Source organism: Rhinatrema bivittatum, chromosome 4 (assembly GCF_901001135.1).
Source record: "Rhinatrema bivittatum chromosome 4, aRhiBiv1.1, whole genome shotgun sequence".
Classification (NCBI taxonomy): domain Eukaryota; kingdom Metazoa; phylum Chordata; class Amphibia; order Gymnophiona; family Rhinatrematidae; genus Rhinatrema; species Rhinatrema bivittatum.
In genome coordinates, this window is record NC_042618.1 from 221,951,216 (window position 1) to 221,978,744 (window position 27,529).

The following is a 27,529-nucleotide window of genomic DNA, read 5'->3' on the forward strand; positions in this document are numbered from 1 at the left end:
CTCTGTTTCCTGTCTTTTAATCAGCTTGTAAGCCACGAAAGGACATCGCCTCCTATCCCATGACTTTTTAGTTTTCGTAGAAGCCTCTCATGAGGTACTCTGTCAAACGCCTTCTGAAAATCCAAATACACTACATCTACTGGTTCACCTTTATCCACATGTTTATTAACCCCTTCAAAAAAATGAAGCAGATTTGTTAGGCAAGACTTCCCTTGGGTACCTTGATCCCCTTTCTGTAAAAAGGGGATTGACTGTGCATATGTTTTCCTGTGAGAATTGGTGCAAAATTCTACCAGTAAAAGTACCTGCTGATTTTTCAGCTATGAGGGCTGTTTTAAAAATTATTCCCAAAATGATGTAGCATTATTGTATTAGCATTATGACATCCAGGATGTAAATTAACTTCTACTTAAAAAGTGTTTTGGCCTCTATTCTGGTTTCAGCTCCAAATGCTGTATCCCCAGTTGATCTATGACCACTGTCCTAATGTACTTTGTCAAGGAGGTAATAATGAAATGTAGGCCTCTTGATAGGGAGTAAATGGATCATGGGTTACACAGCCTTTCAAGTAATAGAAAAAAATGTTATCTTATAGCTTGCGGGTATATATACCATGCTATATAATAGCATTTCAGCATACAGGTTTCAGCTTACAGATTGACTGTTAAAACTATTCTAACGTGGACTAGTTATAAAAAATGCTGAATCTGCTTTTGGTACCTCTGATTAAAATAATTCTGTTGGATATAAGAAATTGTTTAACATGTATATGTTGCAGAGGTATACACAGGGGTTGCACAGTACTGAATGTTTCCGGGTTTTTGTTGTATACAGGTGTTTAAAACGGAAACTGGAGAAAGACTTCTGGAGATAAAAGCTCATGATGATGAAGTGTTGTTTTGTGCCTTCTCTGCAGATGATAAATATATAGCAACCTGCTCAGCAGATAAAAAAGTAAAGGTAAGCAACTATTTCCTGTTCTTCCCTCTGAAGAAGAGGCATACATATTCACATTTTGCTCTTTGTAAACTACATTTTCTCCATTTGTGATGCTCTATTTTGATATTTTTTCTAAGAGATTTGGACAACAAATTCATTTACAAGGTCCCCTTCTGCTCACTTGTGTCACGGTGGATTCCTTAGTGTATTTAGAAGACATAACTGCTGAAAGCATAATAGCACAGATAAATCCATTTTATACATAAAACAGATTAAAAATGTTCTCCCACTTTTAGTGAACATGTTGAAGGTGAGGAGAGTTTAATGTGCTAAATTTGTCTATATGGTGAAATGCACACTGTATAAAAACCATTGCTTTAAAAATACCATCATTAGTTGAAAGTTCACCAGTAACTCCAGTAAATGGGATACCAGCTAAATAAAATGTTTCCCTGTACGTACCCAGATCAGTTTTGCCTCCCTTCTAGCAGGTGGAGACAGAGAAAATTTCCACACCCACTGTCGCATAACCAGACGTAGCACCTGCAGTCCTTCAGTATTTCTCTGTCTCCAGCAGATGGAGGAGGTGCAAAACCTGCAGTTCTGATCCTTTTAAAAAAAGAAAAAAGAAAGGGAAGAGTTTGTTCTCCTTTGGCTCTCTTCCCAGAGGTTGGCAGGTCCTGGTGGGACCATCCCAACTTGTTCTTTGGACCACTTTGGAGGTGAAAGCTGGTGATCCAGTTCCCTCACCTCCTTGGAGCTCGGGAGAAGCCTGAACCATCTTTCAGATAAGCCTGTGCCTATTCTCTTGTTATTTTCTCTGCTGTGTAAAGTTGCAAAGAAAAAAAAAAAAGAAGAACTTAGAGAAAGGAAAGGAAACTGTTAGCGCTGGCCCCTCTTTGTTCTCACCGGCGGTGCATGAGGCAGCTTGAAGTTTTTTTTGTTCTACTGTCCTGGTGGTCTGTTTTAGCCTGTCTGAGCATGCCGCGTGATTGGTGCAGTGTTCATCAATGCCGCAAGCAACGTGTTATGCCAAGTGTGAGGAGTTTTCAGCCCGCCTCTTCCGAGCTGGCTGTTGTTCCCGGTGCCTCCCTGGAGGGGAGGGCACATCGAGAGGAGCTGGGACAGCGTTTTTGGTGCGGTGCTGATCTGGGGGCCCGAAAGCCGCACGGCAGGAGACAGAGGAGCTATTCCCGCTGAACGCAGGAATGGCGGTCATGTTGAAAACCTTTGTGGCTCAAACCCACACTATCATCAGCCAAAATTAGCCCCGCTGAGGCCCAGGGGACCTTTGCAGAGCAGTCTGAGCACGATTCTGATTCTCTGGCAGAGGATTCAGACACTTTGGCCCCTTTTTCTCCGAAGTTAATATATAAGGCGTTTCTGGCACACCAGACAGCGGCCCACCCCTCTCGCAAACACCAGGGCAGCAGGGTCCCTACCCAGTAAGAGGACTAAGGGGCCTTGGGCCCCGGGTACCACTTGGGTTTGAGGGATCTGTGTCCCTTCTGTGCAGGGGGGGCCACAGTTGAGGTTTCCTCTGAAGATTTGGAGAAGGGTTTGTCCCCGGATGCTGGCTTGCTGGACTCTGATCCGGAGCAGAGCATCCAGGACCTGGTTGAGGATTCGGGGGTTCTCCCAGCATTGGATGGTGATGATCCCAAGGTGTTTCTCCTCTTTCAGAGGGAAGAGCTGGGACTCTTCATTCTGCATGTCCTCGCGGAGCTGGGCATTGCGGTCCCTCAAGGGAATATGGATCAAGAGGATGTAGATCCGGTTATGGCAGGCTTGCAGGGTCCAACCAAAGTGTTCCCTTTTCATAGCTCTGTTAAGCAGTTGGTGGTCAGGGAGTGGGATACTTCCGTGACTGGCCTCAAGGTGAGCAGGGGTATGGATAAGCTGTAGCCAAGAACACTCTGGTTCTCTTGCGAGTTCCAAAGGTGGACGCCCTGGTTTCGGCGGTCACGAAGAGGACCACCATTCCCGTGGCTGGAACCGCAGTGCTGAAGGATGTGCAGGATAAGAAGCTGGAGATCCACCTTAAGACGATTTTTGAGGTCTCGGCCCTGGACATACGGGCCGCGATTTGTAGTAGCTTTATGCTTCGTGCGTCACTGCAATGGGTGCAACAGCAGTTGCAAGCGGATAGGAACTTATCTCCCTCGGAGTCGCAACAGGCGGGAAGGCCATGGTCGCTTATGCTGCAGATGCCTTATATGATCTCACCCGTACTTTTTTCAGAACAATGATATCCGCAGTCTTGTCCAGGAGACTTCTTTGGTTGTGGAATTGGTCAGCGGATACCTCATCAAAGGCACAGCTTGGTGCCTTGACGTTTAAGGGCAAGCTCCTTTTTGGAGAGGATCTGGAACAGCTTACCAAGCTATTGGGTGAGAATAAGGTACACAAGTTGCCTAAGAAAAGGTCCAAGGTGTCCTTCCCAGTGTGCTCTTGGTATTGGGCCCAGAGGCGTTTTCGGAAAGCAGACCTCTGGCGACTGGGCAAAGGCAAGCTTCAGGGAAATCACAGGCCTGGAACCAGCCCTTTCGGTCCCGTAAAGCAGGCAGGGATGGCTCCAACCAGGGGTCTGGAGTTCTAAACCTGCACAATGAGGGGTGGCAGGCTCACTCCTCAGTTCCGGTCTTACCAAATTTTATGAGGAGTGGGCCAAAATCACGTCAGACCAGTGAGTTCTAAGCATGATAGAACAAGGTTGTGCTTTAGACTTTGTTCAGCCCCTCAGAAATCTCTTTATGATCTCTCCCTGTGATGCTTCGGACCCTCGACCGCCTACGAATGTTAGGAGCCATAGTTTCCATCCCTTTACACAGAGTCCCTTGTTTTCATATGGAAACTTTGCAGTTGGTCATCGCAGTAGTGCGAAAAGGGGAGTTTTTGGCTTCTTTGGATCTGATGGAAGCATAGGAATCCACTCAGACCATCAAAGGTTGCTGCGGTTCATGATCCTGGGAGAGCATTTTCAATTTTGCGCTCTTCCATTCGGTTTAGCGACCTTCACCAAGGTTATGGGGGTGGTGGCGGCCTTACGGAAGGAGGGGCATGTTGGTGCATCTGTATCTCGACGATTGGCTGATTCAGGCAAAGTCGCCGGACCTTTGCAGACAGGCGGTGGAGTTTGTGTTGGACCGCTTGAGTGCGTTGGGGTGGATAGTGAACTTTTCCAAAAGTCATCTCCTCTTCTCACAAGTTTTGAGTTTTCTGGGCGTGCGCTTCAATACCTGCGCTGGGAAGGTATTTCTCATGGAGGAGCAGATGATCAAGTTGCAGTCCCAGGTTTCAAGTCTGTTGCAGGGTCTGGGAATACTTACAGGTTCTCGGCTCTATGGCATTGACCTTGGAACTCATCCCTTGGGGGCATTTGCTCATATGAGACCTTTTCAGCAAGCGTTGTTGTCATGGTGGGATCCGGTGTTGGAGCAGTTTCATCTCCCTCTGCCACTTACCAGTTCAGCCAGGTCCAGCCTGTCTTGGTGGCTGTCTCCCCACCATTTGGGCTGTGGAATGGACCTGGAGGTGCCACAGTGGATACTGATTACTACCGATGCCATTCTCTCCAATTGGGGAGCAGTGTGTCAATCCCAGTCGGTCCAAGAACAGTGGTCGCTGGAGGAGGCATCATGGTCCATCGATCATCTGGAGATGAGTGGTACGACTAGCCCTCCAAGCGTTTCTATCTTGGTGCACAATCAGCCGGTCCGTATCCTGTCCGACCAATGCCACAACGGTGGCTTACATAAACAGTCAGGCGGCACCAAGAGTCGAGCAGTGACTCAGGAAGTGGAAATGCTGATGGCTTGGGCGGAACAGCATCTGTCCTTGATAGCGGCTTTTCACATTGCAGGGGCTGACAATGTGCAAGCCGATTTTTCTCAGCTGTCAGCAGATGGATCCCTGAGAATGGGAATTGTCGGAGGAAGCAATGACTTATTACTCGCAGGTGGGGTGTTCCGCATATGGATCTCATGGCTTCTCAGTGGAATGCCAAAGCTCCTCAATTCTTCTGTCGCAGAAGAGAGTGAGGGGTGGAGGGAGTCGATGCCCTAGTCCTCCTTTGGCCAAGCAACATTCTATATGCATGATATAGTTTTGCATATATTGGAGGCAGAGCATGCAGATCTATCTCATGTATATTCATTGTGGATATCCTGAAAACCTGGCCTGTTGTGGCCCTCGAGGACCGGAGTTTGCCACCAGTGGTTTAAGGACTCATTTTACCCGGTCCCAGGCTGCATCCTGGGCAGAATGAAAGCTAATGTCGCCTCAGGAAATTTGTAGGGCAGCTACTTGGAAGTCTCTGCATACCTTTGCCAGCCATTACCAATTGGACGTCCAAGTTTTGGATGCCGACAACTTCGGTGCAGGGGTTCGTCGAGCTGGACTCTCACAGTCTTACCCTGGATAGGGAAACTTTGGTGCCCAGGAGTATGGACTGATCTGGGTACATACAGGGAAAGGAAAATTGGTTCTTGCCTGCTAATTTTCGTTCCTGTAGTACCACGGATCAGTCCAAAGTCCCACCCAGTGAAGAAATTACCTTTTTGGAGTGTCCGTTCAAACTGTCTTTTTCTCTTTGTTGTCTGAAGAATGGTATAGGTTTCTGATCACTACTTCAAGTTTCTTTAAGGTCTATTTTTGTAACTTGTCTTTCTCTTTCCCCTGATTATTGGGTTGATATTGTTCTTTAAATTTGTTGCAGGGGTTTCAGTATTAGCTTGGGTATATAGAAATGCTGAAGGACTGCAGGTGCTACGTCTGGTAATGTGCCAGTGGCTGTGAAAACTTTCTCTGTTTCCATCTGCTGGAAGGGAGGCAAAACCTAGGGCTCTGGACTGATCTGTGGTACTACAGGAATGAAAATTAGCCGGTAAGAACCAATTTTCCTATTTGTTGATTTTCATTTACTATGTTAAAATTGTAATCAGATAAACTAACAAAGATTAAAGAATAATTTGATTGATCTCTATAAAATGACCCTGAAATTGTTATATTCATGATTTTTCTGCTGACACCATACTGTAAAAAAATATAAAACATCTTTATTACAAATAGATTTACAAGTTCTTTAAATTTGTTAGTCATCAAGTACCATGGTAAATAGCACGTCTGTTAGAAGGCAGTTGAAATCAATGGATCAATGTTTTAGTTCAAGACAATATAAGTTAATTCATTATAATTAGGTCTATTAAAAGAAAATTTATAATGGCATACGTTGTATTAAATTTAAAACCATATGTGGTAAGTAGTAATCGTCTTGCATAAAATTACAAATGAAGAGGGCTATTTTGAAACCCCACAGGACGGCAAGTTAATGTTCAAAGGGAGACTGCACTGTGTTCGTGTGCACAGCATGAGTAGAAAAGTACCTGCGTACTTTGCATCTGTATGGGGGCAAGTGCACAGTATGTGCAGAAGTTTGAAAATGAAATCTGCATTCAGTGAAACAGCAGGCATACTTTTACCTATGTGGGAGGGAGCAGTTAGTACTAAAACCATGATTTTTACATGGGCAAGCACACATTTATCTGCATAATAACTCTTGATTATTGCCTCCAATAAGTCTTCATTAACTTTTTTTTACGCATGTGCATAGTAACCCTGGAAGAAGTCATGTTGCTAAGTGTCAGAAATAACCTCCTATCTCAGTAGGTGGTGATGCCCTTTAAAGGGTCAACAGAGATGTTGTAGTATGTAAGCGATTTAGTAGGGATGTGCAAGCCAAAAAAATGTTTGGTTTGATTTTTTTTTTTTTTTTTTCATTTTGAGGGTTTTGTTTTCCATCTTTTGGTTCATTTAATGTTTATTTTGTTTTGATTTGTTTGCTGAACTGATTATACCCTTTCAAAAAAAAAAATACTGAAATGGGGCTTCCCCTGATTTGTTGAACCACTCCCTACTTCCCCAAGAAACCTGCAGGACCTGGACTTACCTAGCTGGGCTGAGCCCACCTGGGTCCTTTCAGGGCCACGCTGTCCCTTCTCCCTTGAAAGATTTGCTGGGGCCAAGGACTACCTGACCCCAACTAAGCCCTTCCATGGGTTTCCTGGGATAAGAAAAGGGCAGGAGTGGCACCCATTGCTCCTGCCCCACCAGAAATAATTTAAAAACTGGCACCAGCCAGCCCTGAGACTGGTGCCAAAGTGATATCACTTTGCCACAGGTCTCAGGGCTACTGGCTCCAATTTCTTAAAGGTTTTGTGGCAGGGCAGGAGCAGTGGATATCATTCCTGTCCCTTTCTTACAACAGGTTCCCCATGGTGAGTGGAGGCCAAGAGAGCACTGGAAAGTTTCTTTTTTTTTAGGGGGGGGGGGGAGCAGGAGGGAGATAGGAGAGGCCATGACTGTGCTTGGCTCAGCCCTGCCAGCTGGGTCTGGGCTCCACCAATTTCTTGGGAGTGTGGGAGAGGTCTGGGGAAGCCTCAGGAATCAGCAGTGAGGATTCTAGGAGGCCAGAGAGGCCATTTAAAAAAAGCAAAAAAAAAAAAAAAAGCAAAAATACCCAAACCTTTTGGGGTATGTCCATGTTTTGTTTCAGATTTGCCATTACATTAACATGAATACACATCCCTATTTTTTAGACCCTAATGGTCATCCCTTCAGATGTGTTCTCATATAAACATACCTTTTGATAGCCCAAATATATCACACCCTACAAAGACTTCAGTTTTCTCTAGGATCAGGTGGCTACTGGAACTGCACTAGCATAGACCAGTGAGATAATTGTGTGTGTGAGATATGAGGTGTGACATTCCTGTTAACAGCTTAAAATATTATTTTATGCAGGGTGATTGTTACTACTTTAAATTCTCAGTCTTTGACTCTTGAGCCTTAGGTACCAGTGGTGGTGTTAGAGTCACAATCTTAATAGAAGAAAATAAATGCACTTCATCTTCAATGTTTGAAATGTTTAATATGAGGTAGATCAATATGAAATCAGTGTTCAGTGAGTTCATTTAAATACATAACCATAAATAGTTACAATATTACATCATCTTTATTTTTTGTTCTTTTAAAACATAACATATATCACCTTAACAAACCCTGGCAATCCTTTCATGGTGCCACATCCTAGGGGAAATTCCTAACCATCTCCAAGTTTTTAATGTTAACAAATGGTAAAGTCACTGTCTTTGAGGAACTCATCTATCTTCGGTGTCTTTTAAATTTGTTTTCTTGTACTGTACCAGAATAAGATTTTATATAGTAGTTTCCCGTCCTGGAACAAAACACTTAAAGGTGCTGCTTAATGCTGTCAGGTTCAGCTTATCCATTTATTTTATTTATTTATTTATTTATTTAAGGTTTTTTTATACCGGCATTCATGAACTCGTTCACATCATGTCGGTTTACAGAAAACAGGGGTGCGGATAATACAACCAAAAAACATAAATAACGTGATGAAGAGAAGCAGTTACAATTAACAAGGGCTAATGAACTGGGAATGTAAGAAATAGAAAGAGATAGAGGAGAATAATTATGTACAAAATTCAATATAAATATGGTGTCTCATATGTACAGTCTCTGAGTAGAGTTTGTTTATGGTGCATATTAGGTAGAGTTCGAGAAGGCTTGCCTGAAAAGCCATGTCTTGAGTCTTTTCCTAAAGGTTAGGAGACATGGTTCGTTTCTGAGTTCTGGAGGGATGGAGTTCCATAACTGTGGGCCTGCGGTGGAAAGGGCTCGGTCTCTTAAGGTGCTGTGATTAGTGGTTTTCGTGGGTGGAACAATGAGGCATCCTCTGTAGGCTTCCCTGGTCGGTCTTGTGGATTAGTCTGGAATCCCCTGCTTGGTAAGAACAAAGTCAAGCAGACTGCCTCTTGGAGGTCCATATTCAGCCTCTTTCTGGCTCAGATAGCCCGATAAACTTATCTGGCTAATTAGTGCTGTATATTCAGTGGTGCAGCTGTGCTGCTGAATATATAGGACTATCTTAAAGTTAGCCGGGTAATTCTAACTTATGTGGCTAACTCTACTCCTCCCAGTTATGCCCTTGGAATGCTTCTCAGTTATCTGGACTTCTAGGAGACCTTTTATGACTTTTATATACATTCTACAATGGTCAATATGAAAACCATAGAGTGGAACTGTCAGGGTCTCTGCTGGGAGGGTACATTGCCCCAGGAGCGGTACAGGACTACAAGGCAGGATGCTGGGCAGGACTAGGGCCAGTCTTCTGCCTAGCCAGCCCCTCTCTCTGCAGGCTGAGCCCTTGGGTTCTGGGAGCCAGTAGGTCTCTGCAGTGGCAATACATAATAGTGAGTCAGAATTATAGATCAAGGCTGGACATAGACACTGGCTGGAAGCTTGGGCAGGACTAGGGCACAGAATGCAGGAAGGGCTTGGCAAGGCTTGGTACAGGAGTTGGATGAGGCAAGGCTTGGTACAGGAGCAGGGCGAGGCAAGGCTTGGTCCAGGTGCTGGACGCAGAACAAGGCATGGGGCTGCGATACACAGAGACAAGGCAAGGTAGTGAGCACATCAAGGGAGAGTTACAAGCAAGGCATGGTACTGGACTGGACACTAAGCAGGGAATGAATGCAAGGGGCTGAATAGGACAGGATGCTGTGGACAGGATACAAGAACATCAGAGTATTTGCAAGAGAAGTGGGATTTGAAGTCTAGCTTCCCTGGTTCTCAGCCTGCTGCTTTAATCAGGCTACTTTTCCACTCCTCATTAGGTAAACTATTGTATATCATGAACGTAGTATCCTCCAAGATAAGTTACTGTTATGTTCACACATCCTTATCATACAAATCCTTTCATAGCTTGGCATCTCACCCTGAATACATATTTCCACCAAGCCCCACTTCATCAACTGGTGAATTAAGTCAGAACCAGATAAATTCCAGTGATTTGTCTGCTACAAATTAATTGCTTTGAAGCCTGTTTTTCCTCCTGCTGTTTCACTGTTAGTACTTCCATGTATAATTCTTCAAAATTGACATAGAACATGGTGTATTTGGTTTTCTTGTAAAAACATTGGTGGCCTTTGTCTTGGGCATGAGGCTTTGAATTCCTTCTAAGTTTTCAGCACCTGTCTGTGGCCACCAAATCTATATTTTCTTCTCAATGTGCAGGTCAGGCAGGGGTCCATTAACTGCCTTGGCAAAATAATGCTGCCAGTTCTCCAGGACTACTCAATGTATTCTTAGTCAAAACATGGTAATAGTATCTTCTCAGGTCTCCCTAAATAGAATTAAAAGGCAGTAACATAGAATACAGTTGATTATTTTGTATTATAAACTAAATGGCATTTTTTCCCAGATACTTATTTATTTATTTATTTATATTTTTTATATACCGGCATTCATGAACAGGTCACATCATGTCGGTTTACATAGGAACAAGGGGTGCAATGAACAGTAGAACTAAACTGGTGCAAGGGGGATGCAGTTACAAAAAACTAGGGGTATAATAACTGGGAGAGAGAAAAATAGGAACAGAGGGGAGTAAGAGAACTGTATGGGGATAAAATAAATAACTTAAAGATTATTTACAATAACAAATGGTAACATTGTAACAGGAGTTGGAGGTGGTTATGCGTTGTCCGGGAAGGCTTGTTTGAAAAGCCAGGTCTTCAATCTTTTGCGGAAAGTTGGTAAGCAGGGTTCTAGGCGCAGATTTGTGGGGATGGAGTTCCAAAGAGAAGGTCCGGCTGTCGAGAATGCCCGATCTCTTGCCGTTGTGTGTCGGGTGGATTTTGTGTTTGGAACCTGAAGGGATCCTTGGTAGACTTCTCTGATTGGTCTTTGAGAGGTATGAAGGCTGAGCGGATGTTGAAGGTCCAAGGAGGTGTGGTGATGGATTGACTTGTAGATGATGGTAATGGCTTTGTAGACGATTCTGGCATGAATGGGGAGTCAGTGAAGATTTTTTAAGATAGGTGAGATATGGTCTCTTCTTTTGGAGTTTGTGAGGATTCTGGCCACTGTATTTTGTACCATCTGTAGTGGTTTGGTGTATGAAGATGGTAGGCCTAGAAGTATAGCGTTGCAATAATCTAATTTTGCGAAGATTATTGCTTGAAGTATGGTTCTGAAGTCTTGAAAGTGGAATAGAGGCTTAATTCTTTTTAATACTTGTAGTTTATAAAAGCAGTCCTTGGTGGTGCGGTTTATAAAAGCTTTCAGGTTCAAATTATTGTCAATAATGGCTCCTAGGTCTCTGACTTGAGAAGCTAGGGGGATGTTTGATGTGTGAGTGTGGTGATAGTTGTTTTCGGGAGTAATGAGAATTAGTTCGGTTTTGGAGGTATTTAGGATGAGATTTAGGCTGGAGAGGAGGTCATTAATTTTTGATTGGCAAGATTCCCAGTATATGAGTGTTTTGTCTAGTGATTCTTTAAGGGGAATCACTATCTGAACATCGTCTGCATATATAAGGTGTTTGAGCTTTAGATCCGTTAGAAGGTGGCACAGTGGGCGTAAGTATATGTTGAACAAGGTGGATGATAGGGAGGATCCCTGTGGTACTCCTATGGGGGCATTGAAACGGGAGGATTCCTTATTGTGTATTTTCACTTTGTATCCTCTGTTGTTAAGGAAGGTTTTGAACCAGGCTAGGGCGGTACCTGAAATTCCAATGGATGCGAGTTGTTTTATGAGGCTGGAGTGGTTGACCGTGTCGAAGGCGGCTGAAAGGTCCAACAGGATCAGCAGGAATGAATGGCCTTTGTCAAGGCCCAGGATCAGGTAGTCCGTTAGAGAAACCAGGAGGGATTCTGTGCTGAATGCTTTGCGAAACCCGTATTGTGAGGGGTAGAGGAGTTTGTTGTCTTCGAGGTAGTATGAAATTTGCGAGTTGACTAGTTTTTCCATTTAGATAGTGCCAGCCCAATAAAACATCTTAGGAGGATTGTATATCTTTTTGTTGCCCTCAAATAAAATACAGGTTTTTCAGAAGTCTTTTTTTTTTTTTTTTTTTAATTTTAACAGTGGCTTTATTGAATTTTTTTTTTTTTTTATAAGCTAGGATGTGCAATTAGTGAAAACTAACATAAAAAATAAAATGAATATAGTATAGCATGATTGTAAATAATTTAATAAAATAGCCTTGGTTGGAGTAACAGAATGTGTTTTTACTTGATAATACAGGAAATTTTGATTGCTTTTAGGTATGGAATTCAAGATTAGGTCAGCTGTTCAGAACGTACGATGAGCACACAGAGCAGGTCAACTGCTGTCAGTTCACCAACTTGGACACCCAACTTCTGCTGGCAACTTGCTCCAACGACAGTTTACTTAAAGTAAGTGCTGTGTGCAAAGACAGGAGAGTGTGCTCATGCCACATACAATATAATCAATCCTCCTTACAACAGTGTTCATACGATTACAGCCATGAAAATGTGACTGCAAGCAGAAGATCCGAGTGAATGACCCTTTACCGAAGAATACTGCAGTTCAAGCCTTTTTCTCTATTTCTATACTGCATGCATAGTTTTCAGCCTAGAGACAGAGTATTTGTTTCTTTGAGGTTTGCTACTAAAGGCACAATAATATGGAAGGATAAATCCATGTTGGGCATGAAGCAGGTTACACAAGTGAATATGCCTAGTCCGATTGTAGAATCTAATCCAGTCCTGGATTTTGCCTCCCTGCTAGCAGGTGGAAACAGAGAAAGTTTCACTGACACTGTACATAACTCAGTGTGCCACCTGCAGTCCCCCAGTATTTCTCTGTCTCCAGCAGATGGTAGATGGTCTTTTAATCTTTTTTTTTTCCTCTCTCCCCAGACTGCAGTCTGGGGAGAGAGGAAAAACCTGCAGTCTGGGGAGAGAGGAAAAACCTGCAGTCTGGGGAGAGAGGAAAAAAAAAAAGATTAAAAGACAAGAACATTTCTGGATCTTCCCAATGGGTTATGTGGTCCTGGTGGAGCCATCCCCCCCTTGTTTGAGCCGGACATCGGTCGACTCTTTCACCAGAGCCCAATATTTTTGGGTCACTTCTGTCTTGTGGCTTTGCTTCTGAGAGGAGATGATGGAGATATTCTGAAGTGGTTATTTCCACCGTATTGCAGGCTAGGCTACGTCCTTGAGGTATGTGCAAATTTGGAGGATCTTAGAGTCCTGGTCTGCTGTTGACGGAGTGCAGCCTCAGCCTTTTCAAGCTATGGTGTCGCATATTTTGGCTTATGTACAGAAAGGTTCTGATCAAAGGACTGGCCTTTAACTCTGAGTGTCCAGCTAGCGACATTGGGTTGTTTCCGGGGTAAGGTGCAAGAATATCCTCCAACTGACATCTGGATGTTATACAGTTCCTTCGGGGAGCTAAGAACTTGCATCCTCAGGTGCAGAACATTTGTCTGTCTTGGAATCTGAATTTAGGCCTTAGAGGATTGTGTGACACACAGTTTGAACCACTAAAGAGAGTTACAGTTAAGAACTTGACTCTTAAAGTGGTTTCTTGGTGGCTATTTGTTCAGTCAGGAGAATTTTGGAGTTCCAGGCATTGTCATATTGAGATTCCTTCCTACAGATATTGGATTTGGGGGTATCTTTATGCATGGTGCCTTCTTTTCTGCCTGAGGTGTAGTCTCTGCATTCCATCTTAGTTAAATAAAGGAGCTTCCAGCTTTTCTGGATTTAGATTCTTCAATGTCTCACACGGGGGAGCTTAGGCTCTTAGATGGGATGCATGCATTATTGAGGTATCTAAAGGTCGCTTATGATTTCCTTAGATCGGATCACCTTTTTGTAGATCGGATTACCTCTTTATACTGTGGCATGGTCCAGAGAAGGGAAGTAAGGCGTCTAAAGCTACAATTGTTGGGTGGCTGAAGGAAGCGATCGAGTCGACTTACATTTCTAAAGAGAGCCTGCTGCCGGGGGGTTTAGGGGTGCACTCGACACAGTCTCAGGCGACTTCCTGGGATGAATCACAATAGGTATCTCTGCATGAAATTTGCTGGGTGGCTACTGGGAAGTCATTGCACACTTTTGCTAGGCATTATTGCTCGGGAATCAGGGCTCTGGTTTCCATGTGCTTTGGAGAGAATGTTCTTCGGGCGGAACTCTCCAGGTCCCTCCCGAGTTAAGGGAAGCTTAGGTATATCCCAGGAGTCTGGACTGATCTGGGTACTTACAGGGAAAGGAAAATTGGTTCTTAACCTGCTAATTTTCATTCCTGAAGTACCATGATCAGTTCAGAGACCCACCTATTTACTGTGGGGGAGAGTCCATCGCTCGTACTGTTGCTTTGTATATAGTGTGGAGTTGTTGGAGATTTTCAGTGGTGATCACTTATGTTAAATTTGGGAGACGAGTTTTCCATTATCCTTTTGGGCAACTTCACCTTTTTCTGGCTCATTGGAGGGGAGGGAGTTTGCTTAAGGTTGCTTAGAAATTTGTTTGTTGCTGTCATCTTGGCTTGGGTACAGGTCAATACTGAGGGACTGCCGGTGGAACACTGGGTTATGTATAGTGTGAGTGAAACTTTCTCTGTATCCATCTGCTGGCAGGGAGGCAAAACCTAGGAGTCTGGACTGATCTGTGATATTTCAGGAATGAAAATTTGCAGGTAATAACCAATTTTCCTTTAGTATGAAAGTTCCCCAGTAATCTCAGTGAATGCTTTACCAGTAAGCAAAATGTTACAAGATAGGGCTAATTGCAACTTGAATTATTGAAAATGCTTTACAGTAAATAAACAAAGAAAGCCAAGCTGAATTAATAAAGCTCACTGATTTTGAAAGGATTTCTTCATTCCGAGTTTGTAAGCTGACACATCACACTATGTCAAGCTTCAGCTTTTTATTTCTTTGACTTAAATTTTATTTTCTCATTTTAAATGCAGTTCTGGGATTTGAATCTGAAGCAGTGTCGAAACACGATGTTTGGTCACATGAATTCTGTTACCCACTGCAGGTTTTCACCGGATGATCAATATTTGGCTAGTTGCTCTATAGACGGGACTTTGAAGGTACAATACGTAGGATCTGATCATGATGATGATTGATTTTGTTAATACCTGGCAGCACAGTTTATAACAGGCTGACTGGAGGGGTTTGGACATGCTTGAGGATGGATGGTGTTGGGGATAGCATTGTGGTGAGGATCAGGTGGGAGACATGGGTGGAGCTGGTGTTGGGAATTTTTATCCTTCTTTTCCCAAGGTGGTAGAGAACCAGAGGTGAAGAATCTCAGTTGGGCAGACAGATGGGCTGCTTGGTTTTTATCTGTTATCATTTAGCATGTTTCTAAGAGGTTTAAAATTGTGTTTGCTCTAAAGACAATTTTTTATTAGCAGAATTTGACTGCGTTTACAAATAGCATACACAATTCGGGGACTAGAACTGTAGTCTATCACCAAGATGCATTATAAAGGGAAATGCTATAAACAGGGATCACAGTGCAGAATTATGTCATGCACTTAAAAATCATCTCACAGCTTTCGGCATGTTTTCCAAGAGCAGGCAATTATCAACAGTATAAAGATTGGTCACTGTATAATTAGCAAGTCAAATCTAAAAGAAAGATGAATGCAAAAATGCATGCAACAGTCATAAAGTAAGTTAATGGTGACATGAGCTGAAAATAATTATTTGCGTTTGTAATGTTCCCCTTTACACATGATCTCAAAATGCTGTACAACAGGAGCAGTGCGTCAAGCCATTGGAATAATGAGTTTGTCCCAAAAAGAGGTCCTTTGGGAGCAGGGCTACATTTGGAATGTAGCAATATAAAATTTTCAGCTGTTTCAACCTGTTCTGTTAGTTGTACAAGTATTATCCATTTGGCTCCAGGGATAAATATTTTTAACACCCCCTTGTTGCCTTAACAACAAACAACAATTGTTGCATAAAGACAGTAGAAGTATTATGGGGGGAAAATATAATCACATGTTATTTGGAAACCATCTTGTTTTTTTTATTTGTGGAATTATTGTGCTTGAGCTTCCCTGTGTCTCACCATTCTGCTAAGTGGTGTTTATTTAAATGAACAATAAGACTGGAATGAAAACCTTGCTTACATTTACTGTACAGTTTGAGTGTGATTGATGGAACTAATGTAATTTTAAGGCCAAAAGATAGTTATATTGAACTGAACAGCTGTAGGTATGTAGTGCTGTTAACTGGTTCTATGTATTCTTTGGTGGTATAAATAAATTAAACTATAAGTAAGTTATTACCTCCATGACTTTCTCCACTTCCAGCTGGCATCAGACCCCTGTTGTGGCCTTTCGGAGAACAGCACATGGCATGCAGGCTTTCTGAAAAGGTCCATCAAAGGTCAAAGAAGGGCTAAGAGAGAAAAAACTGTGCATTAAAATAAAAATAAACAAAACACAGAGAAGATAACGTCTAATCAGTTTTGTTTAACTGTGCATTTACCTCTAAAACTATACTTTTTAACATACTTCATCCAGAGTCGTGCATGTCAATTAACGTTTTGATTATCCATGTTAAAATAATGCTTTTAGGGAGCATTTTCAGACTGTCTGCACTGGGACAATGTCTGTGGGCTCTTCTTACCCGTGGACTTTATACCAGTTTTCAAAGTGAAAATATATGCCTGTGTTTTCACTTTTCTGTGCCTGTGGACATTTGCACCTGTTCTTTCTGTGGGCATTTTTCCTATGGAAGATAATGCGCATAGATCCGAAAATGCACTCTATGCACATCATTTCCTTCCTCCAAGCTAAACAATGTGGGAACTTCAAGCCACATTGAGGGGAGGGCATTTTTCATGCAGCTGATTAACATGAGTAAAATACTTTTTATCTCTTTGAAAAATTCCTCTAAAGGAGTAAATTTTCAAGAAGGTGCCTAATAGACAAAGTACTTGCACACTTTCTCAGCCCGCACAAACCAACCTTTTCTTCAAATACACAGTACCCACACAGTTTGTATTTGATCGTCAAGTCACTAGATGGATAAAAAGTTTGCGTGTACCTTTAGTTGCCTCAAATGAGGGTGTAAAGTATGCTCTGGTATTTTTAGAAATTGAATATATGTGGTTTTCTTCCCCAGCCAAGTCCCGTCCCCCTGCATTGCCCCTCGATGCTGTGGCTGAATGTGTGTACACTGTGCATGCAATTAGATGGGGTTCATCCCTTCCATCCTTGGAATCCCCATTTCCCTGTACGTACCCGGATCAGTCCAGGACAGCTGGGTTTTGCCTCCCCTCCAGCAGATGGAGACAGAAAAAGATTTTGCGGACTCTGTCCTATACCTCTGAGGTGCCACCTAGTGTCTGCCAGTATTTTTCTGTCTCCAGCAGATGGTGGAGGTGCAAAACCTAGTGTCTGGTAGAGGTGCTGAGTTTAGGGTTGGATTTGGTCTGACTTTGGTTACTTAGCGCTTGATTTTCAAAGGAAGTTTAGTTTAAGGATCCCTTTAAATTAAAAACAAAAAAACTTAGAATAGGAAACGGAGAGTTGCATTTAGCCTCCCAGGGGGTTGGCAGGTTCTGGTGGGACCATCCCCCCTGGTATTCGAGGCTGGAGAGCAGAGGGTTGGGAACCCTGGAACTGCCGCAGCGGAGGGTGATACCGGGGGTCCCGGCTCGCTCACCCTCAACCAGCCTGCCTTCAGCCAGGTAAAAAAGAAAAAAAAAAGTTTGTTTTTAGAGTTTGGGGCTCTCTGGCCGTGCAATCGCTCTGTTTTCACCACTTTTTTGTCTATTTTTGCTGCTTTCCCGGCCAGTTTTTTGACCGGGAAATATGTCTGGTCGCCGCGGTTCTTTTTTCGGGGATGCTAAATCGAGGCTAGGAATATGCCTTGTGGTGCGGCCTGCTCTGCCTGTGGCAGTGCGCGTGAGCGGATTTACCGCGCTGGGGTCTGCACAGACTTGTCTGTCAGGCGGAGAAGGCCCATCGCAGGGGATTCAGCACAAGGCTGAGAAGGACAGCGCCAGGCCGCATCGGGAGCCTGGGAGGCCCGATCGGAGGTGGCAGGAATCGGATCCCTTCCTGCTTAGTGCAGGATCGGAGGCTTTATTAAAAACCATGAAAGATCAAGAACGAGTAGCGCTGGAGGTGCTGGGAGAGGGGTCCTCTCCTCCACCACTTTCCCCGAGGCTGGCTGCCCCTGGGGGTGCGCAGTTCCAGATGCCCAGGATGATTTCTCGGAGGAGGAGCGGGAACATGATTTGAATGGGTCTTCCTCCTCATTCTCCGACGAATCCTCCAAAGCGTCCTCTGGAAGCGGGTACAGTTTGTCCATAGCTCGTCCCACCTTCAAGCCAACATCTGGAGTGTCCCACTCCTTAAACAAGAGATCCGTTGCCGACATATGAAAAGGAAAGGCTGCACAAGTTCTTCAGGGCCCGCAAGATGGAGAAGAGATCTCGCTCCAAGTTGCCCTGGACGTTCATGGGAGTGGGGACAGGGTCCTCTTCGCGAAAACGCTCCAGGTCATCCGTGGGCAGAGAGGATCCCAAGGCGAAGCGCCCTCTCCAGTCTTAGTCCCGGCGGGCGGATACTTCACATACGGACACATCAGATGAGGATCAGTCGCCTCCATCAGCTCCGGGTGAGGGGCAGGACGAGGATCCGGATCATCACCTTCAGCCGGCCAAACCAGGTGGTGTCCCAGCGGTGGAGGGCGATGATCCAAAGGTGGTGCGGCGGTTCCGGAGGGATGAACTGGGGCCGCTGATCCCGGGTCATTCTGGAGGAGCTCGGTATTGAAGTCCCGCCTGAGGATTCCAGGTTCGGGGCTATGGATCCAGTCAAGGTGGGCCTCTGGGGTCTGGCTCGATCCTTTCCTTTTCATATGTCTGTAACGGATCTCTTGTTTAAGGAGTGGGACACTCCAGATCTTGGCTTGAAAGAGGGACGAGCTTTGGACAAATTGTACCCGCTTCCGGAGGACGCTTTGGATCTCCTCAGGATTCCCAAGGTGGATGCCGCAGTCTCAGCGGTTACTAACGGACCACCATTCTGGTCACGGGGGGCACTGCGTTGAAGGACTTGCAGGATCGTAAACTGGAGCTGCAACTAAAGAAGATATTCGAGGTTTCGGCCCTTGGAGTCCGGACGGCTATGTGCTGCAGTTTTGCGCAGAGGGCTTGTCTCCGCTGGATTCAGGATTGGCAGGAAGAGGCTTCCCTTTCCGGCGCGGCAGCGCTGCGGGCTAGCCGTCTAGAAGTGGCGGTGGCATACAGCGTGGATGCTCTGTATGACCTTTTGAGGATGTCGGGCAGGACATTGGTTTCAGCGGTGACCGCCCACAGACTCCTCTGGCTCAGAAACTGGTCTGCGGATGCATCCTCTAAAGTGCAGCTGAGTTCTTTACCATTCAAGGGGAAGCTTCTTTTTGGGCAACAGCTGGAGTACATGATCATGTCTCTGGGAGAGAATAAGGTCCACAGGTTGCCGGAAGGTAGACCTCGATCCAGAGGTTCTTTTCCTCAGCGGGCGAGGTTCCGGGGGAATCGTCGTTTCCGGTCTTCACAGTCCATTGGGTCGTCATTTTGTCAAGGCACGACCCGTCAGACTTCTTGGAACCAGTCTTTTCAGGGCCACCGACCAGCCAGAGATGGTGCTGCACAGTCCCATGGGGGTTCCAAGGCCACGCAATGAATCGAGGCTGGTCCACCCTTCTGTTCCAAGGATCAGGGGAAGGTTAACTCTTTTCCGGGAGGCGTGAGCCAAACTGACCTCCGACCAATGGGTCCTAAGCATCATGGAACACGGCTACGCCTTAGATTTTGCTCGGCCGATCAAGGAGCATTACATAGTGTCCCCTTGAGCACTGGGCAGTGCGAGACACCCTGCAACGCTTGCAAGATCTGGGGGCCATAGTTCCAGTGCCGGCAGGGCAGCTAAGGCATGGGCGCTACTCCATTTACTTTGTGGTACCGAAGAAGGATGGTGCTTTTCGTCCCATCCTCGATTTGAAACAGGTGAATTGCGACTTGAACATACCCAGATTTCGGATGGAAACCCTTCGCTCCGTCATAGCCTCGGTGCACAACAGGGAGTTCTTGGTGTCACTGGACCTGACGGAAGTGCACCTGCACATCCCGATCCATTCAGACCATCAGAAATATCTGCGGTTTGTGATCCTCGGGTGCCATTTTCAGTTCTGCGCCCTTCCATTCGGCCTAGCGATGGTGCCCAGGGTATTCACCAAGGTGATGGTGGTGGTCGCGGCCGCCTTGCGACGGGAAGGGATACTGGTGCATCCCTATCTGGACGATTGGCTCATTCGGGCAAAGTCAGAAAGCAGCCGCGGTGGTGCGGGTGCTCTGGATGTTGGACTCGTTGGGATGGGTGGTAAACCCTGAGAAGAGTCACCTGGTGCCCTCCCAGACTTTGGAGTTCCTGGGAGCTCGCTTCGATACAGCCTTGGGAAAAGTGTTTCTGACAGAAGAGAGGATTTCCAAGCTCACGTCACAGGTGGGATCATTGCGGTCTCTAGCTCGACCCAGGGTCTGGGATTACTTGCAGGTCCTGGGCTCAATGGCTTCGACGATCGATCTCCTGCCGTGGGCATTTGCACATATGCGTCCTCTTCAGTCAACTTTGCTATCCCGCTGGAATCCCCTCTCGCAGCGCTTCCATCTTGCCCTGCCCGTTGGGCGGGGCGAGTTCCAGTCTTCAGTGGTGGCTTTCGCCACACAATTTGCGACAGGGGGTGGATTTGTAGATTCCCTGTTGGATCGTGGTGACCACTGATGCCAGCTCTCTGGGTGGGGAGCGGTTTGTCAGGATGCAGCAGTTCAGGGCCAATGGACCAGGAATGAGGCCTCCTGGTCAATCAATCACTTGGAAACCAGGGCGGTTCGATTAGCACTCCAAGCCCTCCTTCCGATGGTGGAGGGCAGGTCGGTGAAGGTGCTCTCCGACAATGCGACAACGGTAGCTTATATCAATCATCAGGGTGGCACCAAGAGCCGTCCAGTGGCGGCGGAGGCCCAGCTCTTGATCCACTGAGCGGAGAAGCATCTTTATCAGATAGTGGCTTCTCACATTGCTGGTGTGGACAATGTCCAGATGGATTTCTTCAGCCGCCACCACTTGGACCCCAGGGAGTGGGAACTCTCCGCCTTTCATCTTCTGTGCGACCAGTGGTCCAGGCTGGCCATGGATCTGATGACGACGTACAGCAATGCCAAGGCTCCTCGGTTCTTCAGCCGGCGGCGAGAACCGGGGGCAGAAGGGGTAGACATGCTGGTCCTCCCCTGGCCAAAGGACGTCCTGTTGTGTGTTTTCCCTCTGTGGCCGTTGGTGGGAAAGGTTCTATGCCGCATCGAGGTGCACGCAGGCAAAGTGATTCTTGTGGCACCAGAGTGACCAAGGCGCCCAAGGTTTGTGACCTCCTAAATCTGGCAGTGGACGGTCCACTGAGGTTTCGTCAGTCTCCGACACTGTTGCACCAGGGCCCTGTTTGTTTCGCAGAGGCCGATCGCTTTTGTCTAGCAGCATGGCTTATGAAAGGCGCCGGTTGAGGAGTAAGGATTACTCGAATGCGGTGGTGACCACACTCTTATGTTCCCGCAAGACTTCTACCTCTCTGGCGTATGTTAGAGTTTGGGGGGTGTTTGAGTCCTGGTGTACTGACCACCAAGTACAGCTGTCCAGGGCGTCTATTCCAGAAATCCTGGATTTTTTACAGGCAGGTTTGGCCAAGGGTTTGGCATTCAATTCGCTGCGGGTGCAGGTAGTGGCCCTTGGCAGTTTTCAAGGTAAGATGCAGGGGTTGCGCTGGCCTCTCATCCGGACGTGGCTCGTTTCTTACGAGGAGCTAAGCATCTTCGTCCTCCGGTCCGGAGTCCTTGTCCGTTGTGGAAGTTGAACTTGGTGCTGAGAGCACTTTGTAATGCCCCTTTTGAGCCTTTGACTCGAGCGACCCTGAAGGATCTGACATTGAAGGCAGTTTTTCTGGTGGCTGTGTTTTCCGCGAAGTGGGTGTCCGAGCTACAGGCCTTATCGTGCAGGGAACCTTTCTTGAGGATTTCTGAGGCAGGAGTTTCCTTGAGAACAGTTCCCTCCTTTCTTCCAAAGGTCGTATCCGCCTTTCATTTGAACCAGTCCATGGAGCTCCCTTCCTATGCGGGGGTAGATTCGTCTTTTCCTGAGTCTAGAGATTTGCGGAAGTTGGACATTAAGAGAGTTTTGTTGCGTTACTTGGAGGTGACGATCAGTTTTCGACTCTCGGATCACCTTTTCGTGTTGTGGAGTGGGTCCAGAAAGGGGCAGAAGGCTTCCATGGCCATGATCGCTCGCTGGTTGAAGGAGGCTATAGTGTCGGCTTACCTGGTTCAGGGTCGTCATCCAATTCTGTCTGGTCTTAAGGCTCATTCTACCCGGTCTCAAGCGACTTCTTGGGCGGAATGTCAACAGCTGTCGCCACAGGAAATTTGTAGGGTGGCTACCTGGAAGTCTCCTCATTCTTTTGCCAGACATTATTGGCTGGATGTCCGGGCTCCAGAGCCCAGTTCGTTTGGAGCCAGTGTACTCCGAGTGGGACTGAAAGAGTTAGGAAAGCTTTGGTACATCCCAGCTGTCCTGGACTGATCCAGGTACGTACAGGGAAAGGAAAATTGGTTCTTATCTGCTAATTTTCGTTCCTGTAGTACCATGGATCAGTCCAGATGCCAGCCCGGGGGAAAATGGAGAGTCCACTCGGCCGGTAGTTGATCAGTATTTCAGCAAGTTTTATTGAATGCCCCCCCTTTTCAGGGAAAGGTCTTGGGCATGTTTTGTTCATTCATTAAGTTTCAAGTTGTTTTCATCTCCTCTGCTCTTCGGGGGAGGTTGTTCTGGTTGCGGTTAATGTTTATATAATGTTTACTTGGGTACAGAGTAATACTGGCAGACACTAGGTGGCACCTCAGAGGTATAGGACAGAGTCCGCGAAATCTTTTTCTGTCTCCATCTGCTGGAGGAGAGGCAAAACCCAGCTGTCCTGGACTGATCCGTGGTACTACAGGAATGAAAATTAGCAGGTAAGAACCAATTTTCCTTTTTTTTTTTTTTTTTTTTTTACCCTGTAGATTCTGAGTAATCTTTTGGAAATGTACCCTAGGGAGGATAATTTTAAAAGCCATTTCTACAGGTAAAACACAGTTTTACCTGCAGAAATAATCTTTTTGAAAATTGCCTACTCTGTATGTACATACTTTCACTTTGAAAGTTAGGGCAGTTTTTTTACCTGCGGACTTAGCAGATCTGCGGCCTGTCTGAAAATTACCTCTTAATCATTCTGATGATAGTCCGGCTTTAGTATATTGATTTGTATCTATTTTTTCATTTGATGTTCTCCTACAGCATGTGTGTTGGAATTTAATATGCCTGAAATCTCTCTGATATATTGATATTTATTATTTAAGATTTGGACAGTTTCTTCAGCAAATGAATTCAAATCAATTAATGTACAAGAGTGTTTCAGAAATCAAGATGAGCGACAGGAGGATGTGGAAGTGTTGGTAAAGTGCTGTTGTTGGTCACATGACTGTACCAGAATAATGGTAGCTGCAAAAAATTCACTTTTTGTAAGTATTTCAGGTGGGACTTCTCGTAATTATTTACTACCTCCATGTGGTGCAGTTTGGTCAGACTTTCCATAACCCTGCTATGCTGCAAGATTTTTATATGCATTTAGTATTTTGGTACTTTTTCCAATTTTAAAAAACTGTCCCATCCCCCATTTCTGATCTTTGGTTCTATACCCCCGGCATGCTTAATTTTTTTCCACACCTGTGGTTTTGTAGAACTATGTGCAAGAGTAAATTTCCATGAGAGAGAGCAGAAATATTGACAGAGAGCCAGAATGTTAAAAAGAAAAAACTGCGGAACTAGAAAAATTGCAGAAAAGGGCTTGAATGTAAAAAATAAAACAGGGGAACTAGAAAAGAGACAGAGGAGGGCAAAAAAATGATTTAAAAGGAATGGAACAGCTCCCCTGTGAGAGGTTACATACATAGATTAAGGCTCTTTAGCTTGGAAAAGAGATGGCTGAGAAGGGGACATGATAGAAGTTTATATAAAATTATGAGTGGGGTGGAACAGTTATTTATGCTTTCAAATAATACTAAAACAAGAGGATACTCCATGAAACTAATGATCAGCAGATTTTAAACATTGTAAAGTATTATTTCACTCAACGTACCATCAGGTGAGGGATCTGTGTCCAGAGGATGAGTCAAGGTGACAAATATTGTGGGATTTAAAAGAAGTTTGGACAGGTTCTAGAGAAAAAGTAGATAACATTTTATTAGCCAGGCAGACTGTGGGAAGCCATTGCTATCCCTGGGAATGAGTAACAGAAAATTAAATATACTTTTTGAGATCTTCTTACTGTCTGAGACAGGATGCTGGGCAAAATGGGCCTTGTGCTGACCCAGCATGGCATTTCTTGTGTTTTTATTGGAAGCATGCAAAAAAAAAATGCTACTGACTCTCACCCATTTACTGAGCTCAATTTAGCAAAACACTACATTCTTTCTAAGACATCTGCATTTTAAACAAACCTTTGCCATATATTTTCTTACCCTTATCCCTTCAAATAGTTTTTTTAAAAGCACCACTTTCACACATCTTTTCACTTCTGTAGAGTATGAACTGACATCATTGACCATTTTGGCACAAAATTAATGCCATCCACAGCAGTAACAAGCCCTCCTGCTGGGAGCATACTTTGGTTTTCAATTTAGGCAGTTATTGTTAAAGGCATTTCTGCAGGTAAGAGACCTTTACCCATGGAAATGGCTTGTTGTAAAATTGCTTGCCCAATATGCGGGTTAACTTATGCACGTGTGTCCTGTATACATGCAAGTTTACCCGCAGAGAGCAGAGGGTTTCCCAGGGACGAAGTTTGAGAGGGGTTTGCACTTATGCGCGCACTTCTCCATTTTTAAAAGTATGTTTATAAATTTCCTCAAAAGTTTGCTGTGGACCAATCAGCAGGTATAATTGTGTACAGGTAATTTTGGTGGGATAATTTTCAAAGCATTAGTTTGCTTTGAAAATTGCTGTTAACAGGTGCATATTTGCTGATTTTCTTTTGTGAGCTATTAGAAAATCACCCCCATGGGAGGATAATTTTGAGTCTCCTCGTGGTGTCTGCAGTTTCCTTTTGAAAATCTCATGGCCGGTGCTGCAGGATAATGAACACATGGGGGGCCTGATCATAACCTTGTCCCTGGCACCACTCCTTTTCCCCGTAGTGAAAAAATACACTTGCTGTGAACAGCACACATACTTTTCTCACTGCATAGCAGGGAGGCAATTTTCAAAGTGGTTTTTTTTTTGTGTGTGTGTGTGGAAATCTCTTTGAAAATTGCTCCTTAATATCCAACCAGGGAGACATTCACTTGCTGGACAATAAGCCTTTCTGTAATTTATTTTATTTATTTATTTAAAAATACTACTATCCCTCACTCTACAAGGTAGCCCAAGGCTATCATGTAGGGAGGTCTTTTAAATACTTCCATCTCCATTATTTGTCATGTAATCATTCAGAATGCTTTCATACATTGCTAATCAGTACAAAATAGTACAGGCTTTTCAATCAACAAAATATACATATTGAAAGAGAAAAACATGTGAAGGTTGATATTCAGATGCCAGATAAATAGGATTTATCTAGCTATTTAGCAGCTGCTGAATATCCGGTTATATTCAGTGGCTGCTAGATAACCAGATAAGTCACTTATCCTGCTCTCTGGTTAGCTGGATAAGTTATGAACAGGCAGAGGGCAGATCGAGGCAGCGCTGCTTAACCTGGAAAGTTATCTGGCTAAGTAGCGATATTCAGCCTTAGATGGATAACTTATCTGGCTAAGTTAGACGAGGATATTCAGCTGAATATCCTAAGTTAGCCGGATATGTATAACCAGCTAGGTTCTGAATATTGACCCCGATATGTTTTTGAACATTATATTGATATTTGCATAGATTCATATTTCTAATAGTATTGCCTGACTAAAAACAAAATACATTTTTTTCTGGTTTGTAGCTTGCTTTAATTGCCTACTATAAAAGTGCATATGCTAATAAAATGTTAGTACAAAATTGAAGATGATTAAAAGTTGAGATGATGCTCTGCTGTCAAAATTCTTTGCAAAAAGATTGATAAAATACTGAGTTTTAAAAAGAAATGTTTAAGGACCAAGTCAAGCTGGAATACAAATACTGAATGAAAGTGGATTGAGGGTATTAATATTGTGGTATGTCATATAATTGAGTCGTCATATATATTCCAATACAGGCAGGCAGACTTTCAGGACTTATATCTTCTTTTTGCCCATACAAATTTCTCTTTTGTGTTCTGAATACCACAGTAGAAAATACCAGATACAGTACAGCAAACTGATACCCTTGGGGAAAAGCAGTGCTAATTTTCTGTCAGGCTACACCAATTCACTGACCTCAAACTGTTTAGAACAACAAAATTCCTTCTTTTTCTGCACTGCAGCCAGAGTGGAAAGTGGAGGTCACCTCTGGCACAAACCTGGAACCGTTTTTTTTGGTTTTTTTAATTATTATTATTAATAAAGAAAATCGTCCCTGGGGAAAAACCCTCAGATCTTTCTATTATTGTCATTAGGAAAGCCCAATTGCATGTTTGCATCTTCATCATATTGTGACAGCACCACAGTGAACATGCTGACCCGAAGCTTATGGAGTCCAAATACTCTTCCTTTTCCGGTGTTAGACATCTTTTGTAGTTGACTCATCACTTGAATGAACTGATTGTAGGGAAAGTAATAAAATAAAGACACAGGGAGTTAAAAAAAAGTCAGAGAGAAATGGAAAAGTGGAAGTTGTCATAATAGGGCAGCATTTTAATTAGGTACATGAACACATCTAGGCTTTTTTCCTTCAAAATGTCAACATGGTTTAGCCTTTCACATAACGTTTGTAGAGAGAGGAATTCATGACCTGTGCCAGGGTTCAGTTGCTTCACCTACCCAAAGTTCCTACTAAAAGTGGTGTCAGGTTTTCATATAACTCAAGCCATCCTGTTACCCAGGTTCTTTCCAAGGTCACATGCACATGAAAGTGACAGCCCTACATTTCTTGGACTGTAAGAGAGCCTTGGCTTATTACTGAAAGAGAGCTCAGCCATATCGTCAGAGCTTGGAATTATTCATCTCTTATAATCCTAACCAAATGGGCATAGTAGTTACCAAGCGTACATTGTCCAATTGGCTAGCAGACTGTATCACACATTGTTACACACTCACTGGCTTCCAGGTTACTGACTCAGTTAAGACTCTTCAAGTGAGAGCCATGAGAGCCATGACTGCATCAGTGACTCATCTGTGAGCCATGCCTATGGAGTGGAGGAGTAGCCCAGTTGTTAGAGCAGCAGGCTCTGAACCAGGGAAGCCAAGGTTCAAATTCCATGTGTGACTTCGGGCACCTCACTTCACCCTTCATTGCTTCAGGTACAGACTTACAAATTGATTTTAAAAGCATTGCTTGCACAAAAATGCCCCCATACACATGTTTACCCATGCATGCTTGAGGAGAAAAGGGGCGGGGCTAAGACTTACACACTTAACTCTGAATTTTAACAACATATTCCTCTTCATCCATGCAAGCCAGACCACACCAGTGGGTTGTGCATTCTAACCATCAGGTGGAGACGGAAACGGACTCGCCCACATCATCCTCATAT

At 44.5% G+C, this 27,529-nt stretch overlaps 1 protein-coding gene across 5 annotated transcripts in view; it reads left to right on the forward strand.

Moving 5' to 3' along the window:
• The window catches only part of APAF1 (apoptotic peptidase activating factor 1), a 223,331-nt gene that overhangs the window by 119,923 nt on the left and 75,879 nt on the right, over positions 1-27,529 (forward strand). For all 5 annotated transcript variants that reach the window (XM_029599744.1, XM_029599743.1, XM_029599746.1 and 2 more), the window contains 4 exons: positions 835-960; positions 12,072-12,203; positions 14,749-14,874; positions 23,235-23,396. In XM_029599744.1, coding sequence (XP_029455604.1) covers positions 835-960; positions 12,072-12,203; positions 14,749-14,874; positions 23,235-23,396 — 546 coding nt within the window. The remainder of the gene's footprint in view (positions 1-834; positions 961-12,071; positions 12,204-14,748; positions 14,875-23,234; positions 23,397-27,529) is intronic.